Source organism: Oncorhynchus tshawytscha, linkage group LG05 (assembly GCF_018296145.1).
Source record: "Oncorhynchus tshawytscha isolate Ot180627B linkage group LG05, Otsh_v2.0, whole genome shotgun sequence".
Taxonomy (NCBI): Eukaryota; Metazoa; Chordata; class Actinopteri; order Salmoniformes; family Salmonidae; genus Oncorhynchus; species Oncorhynchus tshawytscha.
The window spans coordinates 82,384,697-82,394,673 of record NC_056433.1 but is presented as its reverse complement, the minus strand read 5'-3'; the positions used below and the strand labels follow the sequence as shown (position 1 = coordinate 82,394,673).

The window sequence follows — 9,977 nt, the reverse complement described above, 5'->3', positions numbered from 1 at the left end:
ATAAGGATGTAACCTGACAAAATGGGGGGGAAAGTCAAGGGGTCTGAATACTTTCTGATGGCACTGTATATTGTGTAGAACAGACATTGTTCAGTCATAGTGAATATGCAATCATTTCAGCTCTGTTCATTGCATTTCTATATAAAGCATTCCAAACTGTTCCTTCTGAACACACCCCTGGCAAATATGTATATATCCACATATGAAAGGCTAGACTTTGTGTAAGGGGAAGGTTTGTCAAAGATAAAATGAAGATTAAACTGAAGCTTTAGTAGACAGAGGCCAGGTGGAAGCGGTTATTATTGTGTTCAGTGTTTTTTTTACAAAACCTTTCCATTTACTGACCATCAAGCGGATAGTTTAGGTTATTGATGGAAACATTGCCGATTCATTGAGCTGCCAAAATACCAACATCCACATAGGCAAAAGCCCTACAACGCTGCTATGTCAAACTTGCATTATTATTTTAGTAAATATTGTATATGATGTCGTGTAAACTAGTGTTATTGGTTATTACCATAAAATAAATTACAAAGTCAGCTCACACCCTGTGTGATTAGAAGGATTAGAACTTTCAGCTATCTCCCTCTCCAAATTCACGCAAGAATGTTCCTTTGTCTCCAGAAACTTTCCCAGCCAAAACTCTAACACGTTCTAAAGTGAATACTGGAACAATTATTCTAGTATAGAACGTGGGGAATGGTCAGAGGCAATCTAAAGAATAATAAATGTCATATGGGTTGTTATTTTGTGATGTCATTAAAAAGGTTATAAAGGAAATACTGTAACTTGAAGTATATACACACTACATATACGAAGTCTCCATCCTTAACGTTCTGTATGAAATATAAAAAATTATTAAATTGTTTTTGGTAAGATAGGAATGTGATTTTAGGAGCTATAAGAGATCATTTGTCGCCTATAAACTTTGCACAGTAAAAAGCCACACCCCGAGTTAGGTCAGAGAGCGTGTCAGCCTGACGGAACCGCCCCTTTCGACCAGAGTGCATAAAGGATTGGTAAAGAAATTAAAATTGAGACCTGAGAGGTGGTCAAAGAGTTTGAACTCTGACACGAGGTAGAGACTATAAACTCACCTGCCGGACAATCACTGGTACAGCTGATTACTTTTCTAGATACTTTACTTAGGACAGCTAAAATTAAGTGGGACCATTCTACTACTCTTCTCAAACCACCATAGTACCCCTACTCTGATCCCCCAATGGGAACCATCGAAGAGGCACATTCAGGAGCGAATGGAAAGTAGAATAAACTCTGTAGTTCTGTTCAGGACTACACAACAGGTCAACGGATACTGGACGACAGCAGAGGAGGACAACAGTATAAGAGATGGGTGGGGGACGCCTTGTGGACAATTAGAGCATTACAAGCGTGCCGCAGAAAGGCCCAACCAAACCTCTTCCCAAAAAGGCTTGATTCCGACATAGATACACGGCTAACCAAGGCATTTACACATAAATATATTAAATGATTTCTTACTCCAAACGGGTGGCAGTTCGTGTGCAAAGTATAGGATTACTGTGAGAGGAGTTTCTTAATGTACCAAAGTATTATGTCTCTGTCCCTCTTGCCCTCTCCATGTCTGTGGTAACAAGCCGCCATATTGTGTCAGTCCGCTAGGGACCTGTTTCTAATGTATAAAGTGTGTATGTTTATCTTGTGTTATCATTTAGTTATCAGCTAGTAAATAAATAATTAAACCAATTTGTGTAGTACTGAATCATAAGTAAAGCTGGGGTTTTTGCAGATGCAGGAGATTAAGAGTGTTCAGAAGGATGATATGATACGAGGTTAGGATTAATACATTGATTGTTTTATGGATGTTTAATTCGGGAGATGGTAACTCTTTAAACAACCGCTCTCGTGGTGCCCTAAATCCTAATGAGTAGTTTTGTTACATGACTAATTTAGTTGATAGTTAGTTGATTAAATAAATAACAGTCATCAGATTCCACATCGACTCCACATCGGGCTTCTTCACCTGCGGGATCGTCTGAGACCAGCCATCCGGACAGCTGATGAAACAATTCTGATTGGTTGGTTGGCATATGCCCTCCCAGGCCCACCCATGGTTTCTCAACAGTTTATCTTTTAACATAAAACTCCTGAACAGGTAATCAAATGGCTACCCGGACTATTTGCATTGTGTGCCCCCAACCCCTCTTTTACGCTGCTGCTACTCTCTGTTAATCAAATTTGCATAGTCACTTTAACTATACATTCATGTACATACTACCTCAATTAGCCCGACTAACCGGTGCTCCCGCACATTGGCTACCCGGACTCTCTGCAGTGTCCCGCCACCCACCAATCCCTCTTTTACGCTACTGCTACTCTGTTTATCATATACAGTGGGGCAAAAAAGTATTTAGTCAGCCACCAATTGTGCATGTTCTCCCACTTAAAAAGATGAGAGAGGCCTGTAATTTTCATCATAAGTACATTTCAACTATGACAGACAAAATGAGAAGAAAAAAAATCCAGAAAATCACATTGTAGGATTTTAATGAATTTATTTGCAAATTATGGTGGAAAATAAGTATACACCTACAGTGGGGCAAAAAAGTATTTAGTCAGCCACCAATTTTTGCCGACATTTACTGACACCGGTCATATTCAATGGGTGTTACGCATTCATAAATTCATCAGTTATTCTGCACTCTGCCACACTCAAACGAGAGTGCCCTGAAATCAGAATAGCCAGAGTGAATTTATGAATGCACCCAATGTGAATGCGATTGGTCGACAGTCTGCTGGGTGAGGCGTTATCAGTTCCTTCATTCATTCATTGGATTCCTATCTCCTTTCTATAATATCTCTGGCAACGGCACCATGCAATGCACCCTGGACTAAAGAGGCAGACAAACAGGAAAAATGTGCTAGACCTTAAATTACACATTTTTCAAGGTAGGAATAGCGCACATATATGATCAATTCAAGAGAAGACATCCTCCCGAGTTATGACATCTGGCATGTATGATATACGTTTTTGGCGATCTAAAAGTAGTTTTCCTATAAACTTCCAGTGTAGTGAGTGCGAGTTTATCATGATGATCATAACGTCATACCGGACGGATTTCTGCCTGCTTGAACGCCAATAACTCAAAGATACTCATGAAAACATGAAATGACCAACGGAGTCGATAGACCATCACTCAGAGATGGACAAAAACAATATAACCTTCAAAATGGGTGAACCTTTCCGTTAATGTTTTGGGGCTGCAGGTAGCCTAGTGGTTAGAGCTTTTAACCAGTAACCGAAAGGTTACCAGATCGAATCCCCGAGCTGACAAGGTGAAAATCTGTCGTTCTGCCCCTGAACAAGGCAGTTAACCCACTGTTCCTAGGCCGTCATTGTAAATAAGAATTTGTTCTTTTAACTGACTTGCCTAGTTAAATAAGGCTGAGGAGTAACACACATCCCCACGTGCTCCACAGTTACTTGCTGTACAACTCTGATGAGTTTTGCACATTTTGCACACAATGTATATAGACTCTCTTTTTTTCTACTGTGTTATTGACTTGTTAATTGTTTACTCCATGTGTAACTCTGTGTTGTCTGTTCACACTGCTATGCTTTATCTTGGCCAGGTCGCAGTTGCAAATGAGAACTTGTTCTCAACTAGCCTACCTGGTTAAATAAAGGTGAAATAAATAAATAAATAGAGCTAAATGTGCGCATTCGTCATACATAGAATAATCGGAAATGTGTAGTTCTGACTATGCTTTTCAAGAGGTGATGATATTACAACCAAATAGTTCATGTTTATTTAACAATACCTTGAAAACGGCAAGCAGGAGTCAATGGTTTTAGCAGAGCTGGAGGGTCTTCTTACCCGCCAGCAGGTAAATTGAACACTGCACTTTTTATTGATAACGACCAGCAATTTTGACTTTGTGGCCGTGGTAGCTAGTGAGAACCGTTTGCGCTGAAATGTGACGCAATCAGTAAGCGACGGCAAACTAATGAGATGGATTGTTTGATCACACAAGTGAGAGTTGTTTGTTATCGCTGAAACTTGTTTGACGATTGCAGAAATGTGGTAATATATGTGCTTTTTAGTTGTGCTTATGAGTTATCGATACTGTAAGAACGAGTTAAAGCGGTGTCTCTGTGCAGATCGCATTTTCAGCCATGGAAACAGGAAACCATTTGTGTTAGTAGCTAGCTATAGTCAGCTTGCTATGCTAGCTAGCTAGCTTGTTCGATACTCCAACGTTGTCATGACTCTTCTGTGTTTAGCTACACAACATTCACACGCTACAGCGTTACAACAGTAGAGGAATAGTTATCCAATCATCGATTGCAAGACGCAAAAGCAGCTCAAGTTATTGTAAACATGGCTGAGCACACTATTAGCGAGCTAACGACCTCACAGACAAGTTCAGTTGCCCAAAAAGTGATAAGTTGCTCAGAATGGTTTATTTGTTGCAGACATCACCATTATTAGATACTCCTTTACGTTATTTTAGTAAAGGATTAGCAATATGTGTAATAATGTCATGTATATTAATTAAACTGTTGGGATATCTGACAATATAGCAGGTCACACCAGTTCTTCTAATATGCCTAGTTATCTATCAACAATACTGTTTTCATCAAATAAACTTAATACATTAATTTCACACATTTAAGCTATCCTAACAGCTCTCTTTCCTTCAATGTAGCTTCTTCCTTGGCTTGTAAGGGGTAACCCCTGAGAAGGACCTCCATTCGCCACCCTCTAAGACTTCAGTCTGAAACTGTCAACTACCTGGCCAGCCAGGGTGCAGGTTAGCTGGGCGATATGGGCAAAAATATTGCAATAAATTGCCTGAATTCGTGCGATATTGATAAGTAGAACGATACATTTATAACATTAATGTGCACCACAGTTTTGTTTATTTTTATAACCTTTAAAGTACTATGTGCTATGGTTGTAAAGTGCTATGGTTATAGCCATCAATTGTCCCATTAACAATCAGCCATATTTGCACATTTATTTCACTTCAAACTTAACATTTCTCATGTGCTTAATGAACGATGTCAGCAAAATGCCCACGGTAAGTGATCAATATGGTCGGTGTCGATAATTTTCTGTTTATCATCCCAGCTCTAGTCCAGGGTCCTTATCCACCCACAACTCAGGCAGAAAGTCCATCTACTGGGGGGTCCCTGGTTCAGTGCCCCTGATGGCTGGGACCAGCACTCTGGGCCAGAAGCAGCTGTGAAGGGATGGGGTAGTAGCTGAGGACAGAGCCATGGTTCATAACGTCTCAGTCCCCCAAACACCACCTCCGGCACTGGTGGGCACCAATGGCCGCTCCTCTGGGAGGAAGAGGACACCCAAGGCATGTGACTGCTGTGGGCCAAACTCTAAGCACCACAATGGGAAGGACCCACCTGGGAAGACTCCAGGTGGCAAGTCCAGACAACGCAGGGCCCATCTGGGGAAGGGCAGGGGCCAGGCCCTGGGGGAGACCCCCAAGAGGACGGGTGGTCACCACTCTTCTGAGAAGACCCAGATGACAGAGGAGCAGGTAACAGCCATCCGACAGCTGGCGAACGACTCAGTTGTGGAGGAGGTAACCAACTCCTTGGCTCCATTTGTAACCAGCTCTGTCGGTCAACCTCAACCTTTAATGGACTCTATGGGTCAACCCTTAATGAACTCTATCGGTCAGAAGTTAACGTACACTGTGGTTAAACTGGTGACCAAGTCTGTGGTTCAACCAGTAACAAACTCTGTGGTTCAACCTATAATGAAGGCTGTGGTTGAGCATGTTCCTGATTCAGAGATGGAGCAGGAGAATGGTTGTGGTTTAGACAAACAGCCGGTAACCGACTCTAACACGGAGGTCATGAAGCAGCCCCAGGCTGGTGACGCAGCTGTCTCCCTTTCCAACGGTACATTGGCTGTGCCCAACGAGGAACAAACAGACTGTAGCGCCCCTATGGAGGTGGAACCATCAGCCACAGCCTGTGTTTCCCCAGGCATTATGTTATGCAGCACCCTCCACCCCTTCGCTCTGTGGGACCACAGAGATTACTGTGAGGTGGGAGTGTGGGCTCCAAGCCCTGAGCCAGAGGAGAACTGTGTCTCAAACCCAGCACAGCAACCCAACCCTGAAGACAACATCCATGAAGTAATCATAGACCTTATACATGGTACTAGACTTTTATTGTAACTATGATTTTTTGTTTTTAATCGTATACATTTTATGTTCATACTACTTATTTATGGTGTTATTATTGATTCCTGTCCTGTCTCTCTCTCTCTCAGAGTTCCTGGCGTTCTTCTATGTGAAGTACGGGAGCTTTATCCCCCTCAGTGAGACTGACGTCCTGGAGCATCTGAAGAACAAGTGTAACACTGACCTCCATGACAAGTAGGAATCGTTTGAGATACAAACCAGCTTCAATTTCATTGTTGATTTCCATTGTTATGCTGATAGCATCTCTGTTCATTTCTCTGTACTAGGAAGCTAAACATCCACTCAGAAATGATGAAGTATAAAGCGGGTCTCGCCTCCATCCCTATGAAGTGCTTCAAAGTGGACTACAACAAGCACACTCTGACCCTGGAGGACCTGTCCACACTGGATGACCAAAACTGGGTCAACGACCAGGTAGCTTTGGTCGATAGGAAACTGTGTAGTTGCTGCTTATAAACTTATTCGCCTACGTATTATCTAACCTGAAATTCAAACGTTGCCATGTTTCTGTCGTGTGTGTGTGTGTCTAGGTGATAAACATGTATGGAGAATTGATCATGGATGCTACACAGAACAAGGTGCGTTCATTTTGGATCCTGGATCAGAATGTTCAACAAAGGGTTAATTGTGAAAGGGAGTCGTTAGGATGATGGTGGTCTTCTGCTTGGTTACCAAGGTTACTGAATGTTTTCCTATTTTTCTCCCGCAGGTTCATTTCTTCAACAGCTTTTTCCACCGGCAGCTGGTGGCCAAAGGCTACGAAGGGGTTAAGAGATGGACCAAAAAGGTAAGCTAGTGGCCAAAGGCTACGAAGGGGTTAAGAGATGGACCAAAAAGGTAAGCTAGTGGTAGGTTATGGAAGATGCAGCCATATTTATCGCTAGTTTGTTAAGATATGACCTGCAGGACCAGAAATGTAAAGGTTCACTGTTTATCTGAGACTGTCAGTCTCACAGAACTAGCTAAATTAGAATATGTCCGCGATTGTGGTTAATCTGGTGTTTCTCTCTGTCTCTCTCTCTCTCTGTCTCTCTCTCTGTGTCTCTCGCTGTGTTTCTCTCTCTCTCAGGTGGATCTGTTTTCTAAGAGGCTGTTGTTGATTCCTATCCACCTGGAGATTCACTGGTCCCTGATCACAGTGGACATAGCCAACCACCACATCCACTATTATGACTCCCAGGGCATCGTCTTCAAATACACCATGGAGGTACTCTCACTTTAGTCCTCTGCCTCTCTATCAAACTCAGTTGCTTCTGAATATTTATCCTTGACCTGAGGAACATTGGTTTGATTTGATGAGCATTTATCATTTTAACATTAGTCTACGTCATTGGCGACAAACTCATTCCACAGAAGGCCTAGTGTCTACAGGTTTTCCTTTCAATGATTAAGACAGGCAACCAGGTGAGGGGAGTTTTATTTTTAATACTAATTAGTGACCTTATTTCATCAAGTAAAAGGGTGGAGCGAAAACCCGCAGACACTAGGCCCTCCTTGGAATGAGTTTGACACATTGTCCACATTTTAGGAGCCCTTGAAGGAGTCGCTTTGTGAACTATTTAACTAAACCCTTCTGTGTTCATCTGGCCCACAGAACATCCTGACTTATATCCTGTCTGAGGCCGAGGAGAAGAAACAAGCTGCATATCAGAAAGGCTGGAAGACGATTATAAGCAAGGTATTGTTTCAGATGGTACCGTGTGACTGTTCTCTCTCTCGTGCTTTCTGATTGACCGTGTGTTGACCACTGTCTCTGATTGGTTCCCACCCTCAGGGTATTCCTCAACAGAAGAACGACAGTGACTGTGGAGTCTTCATCTTGGAGGTGAGTGGGGAATTTCCCTCTCGTACTGTAAATTCCACACACACACACACACACACATTCCTTGTGGTGAATCTTCCCTATTTAACTCTTCCCCCGCTTTGTTTCTCTCTCAGTACTGCAAGTGCCTGGCATTGAAAGAGCCGCTGCAGTTCACACAGGACGACATGCCCAAAGTCCGCAAGAGGATTTACAAAGAGCTCTGTGACTGTAAACTGAATGACTGATCAACCGCAGTGTCCCAGCTCTAGAGAGAGTACACCTGCCTTTCCACTGGACCGTGGGCTTTAACGACTGTTTGACCCTTATTGTGGAAGGGCCATTAATACTTTAAAACATGACGAGCCAAGAAGCGCAGTGGAAACGGGACACGTTGTTTGACTAATGACACAGAGACGGTGAAAACACCAAAAAAAAACATCTTTCCTTCAGTAGAGGTCCAGCGTTGGACTTGTTTTTATATTCCTTGATAATGAGGCACTTTTGAATTTCTTTTGAGTTGACGTCCACAAAGTTTCCACTGCTGACTGACTGACTGGCTGGCTGACTGACTGGCTGGCTGACTGACTGGCTGGCTGGCTGACTGACCTGGAGCGAACTCTGCTGGTAGGTTTGAGACCGGTAATGGACCTATCCGTGTTTATAACATGTTTCCTAGCTTCAGTTCTTAAACTGTAAACAGGAGATTATATGGGACAGTAGGTGAAACTTGAAGGTTGTTTTATATCACGTAGTGTTTGCCTGACTAGTGAGGTAGAGAACAATAACTCATCGAAGGCTAACGTTTAACTGAATATACTGTTTTAATGTTACTTAATCTCGAACTGCTTCTTAGTTCTTGAGAAACTCCACGTTTTGGCATCACAAACAGCAGTTTGTTATCAGGGAGTTAGTTATGATTAACCATGATGCTCCACTCAGAATGGCTTCATGAAAACACACACCTCTTCCTGCTTCTGTTGAAAATATGCTGTTTAAACAATAAGTGTATTTTGACATTTTAGTGTACTGAGAAAGAATTTAATGCTACTGCTGTAGAACCGTTTCTAAGCCTTTTATTGTATGAGGGGCCCGGCCCACCTTCCTCATTGGAGGATCACCCATCTGAGGGGCCCGGCCCACTATGGTCATCTTCCTCATTGGAGGATCACCCATCTGAGGGTGCTGGTCCACAGACAGTTTGTAATTGAGAAAATGCTGCTGTAGAAATTGCTGAATCCCATCTATACTATCTGTCATTAATGCACATTTGAGCCCAGTGTATACCTGGTGCTAACATATGCCTTTTGTGTTGTTGTCCACATTTTAAAGACCGGTGTAGATGATTAAAATGTCTGGATATCAATCAAGTGTGAACAGATCTGGATGTTCAAAACCATTTAGCATCAGTAATTCTCTTTAAATAAATCACTTTCTATAAGGGGTAGATGCGACGAATCTCACATGGTGGTGTAAGCAATGCTATTGCGCCATTGAATGTTCACAGATCACTCTAATCTGGTTGATCTTCTTTGAGAAACTTTCCGATTTTTATTTAATTTTCAGTTACTATGTTAGTGTTTGCAGGGTTATTTTTTAATTTTACTAGGCAAGTCAATTAAGAACAAATTCTTATTTTCAATGACGGCCTAGGAACAGTGGGTTAATTGCCTGTTCAGGGGCAGAAGGACAAATTTGTACCTTGTCAGCTCGGGGGTTTGAACTTGCAACCTTCCAGTTACTAGTCCAACGCTCTAACCACTAGGCTACCCTGCCGCCCCAGTTATGCTGACAAACACCTAGAGGAGATTAAATTGGGATTCTCTAGATGGGTAAACTGTCCTCAAAGGTTCCCAATGTATGCTGTCTCATCCTAAAATGGAACCGTTTCCTTCCCAAATTAATCCCTGAATACATTCAAACACTTTTTAGTTTTAAGTAATGTTGAGATGACAGAGCA

The 9,977-nt window shown here is 42.3% G+C and overlaps 1 protein-coding gene across 4 annotated transcripts; it reads left to right on the top strand.

The window, feature by feature from the left end:
* The first annotated feature begins 2,824 nt into the window (after positions 1-2,824).
* senp5 (SUMO specific peptidase 5) lies at positions 2,825-9,383 on the top strand. 4 transcript variants are annotated; one of them, XM_024422370.2, is made up of 11 exons: positions 2,825-2,928; positions 4,690-4,794; positions 5,115-6,169; positions 6,285-6,390; positions 6,483-6,630; positions 6,747-6,794; positions 6,926-7,003; positions 7,286-7,423; positions 7,811-7,894; positions 7,991-8,041; positions 8,155-9,383. In XM_024422370.2, the coding sequence occupies exons 3-11, from the start codon at positions 5,263-5,265 to the stop codon at positions 8,263-8,265; spliced, it is 1,671 nt and encodes a 556-aa protein (XP_024278138.1). In that variant the 5' UTR covers positions 2,825-2,928; positions 4,690-4,794; positions 5,115-5,262; the 3' UTR covers positions 8,266-9,383. The 4 variants fall into 4 exon arrangements, with proteins under 4 accessions (XP_024278138.1, XP_024278135.1, XP_024278134.1 ...); XM_024422367.2 differs by lacking the exon at positions 2,825-2,928 and adding an exon at positions 3,909-4,013; XM_024422366.2 differs by lacking the exon at positions 2,825-2,928 and adding an exon at positions 3,910-4,064.
* The last annotated feature ends 594 nt before the right edge of the window (positions 9,384-9,977 follow it).

Coding starts and splice junctions, on each gene's coding strand:
- senp5 (XM_024422370.2), top strand. CDS start 5,263: ATGGTTCATAACGTCTCAGTCCCCCAAACACCACCTCCGGCACTGGTG. Junction 6,391..6,482: donor AACACTGACCTCCATGACAA/GTAGGAATCGTT, acceptor TCTCTGTACTAG/GAAGCTAAACATCCACTCAG. Junction 7,004..7,285: donor TTAAGAGATGGACCAAAAAG/GTAAGCTAGTGG, acceptor TCTCTCTCTCAG/GTGGATCTGTTTTCTAAGAG.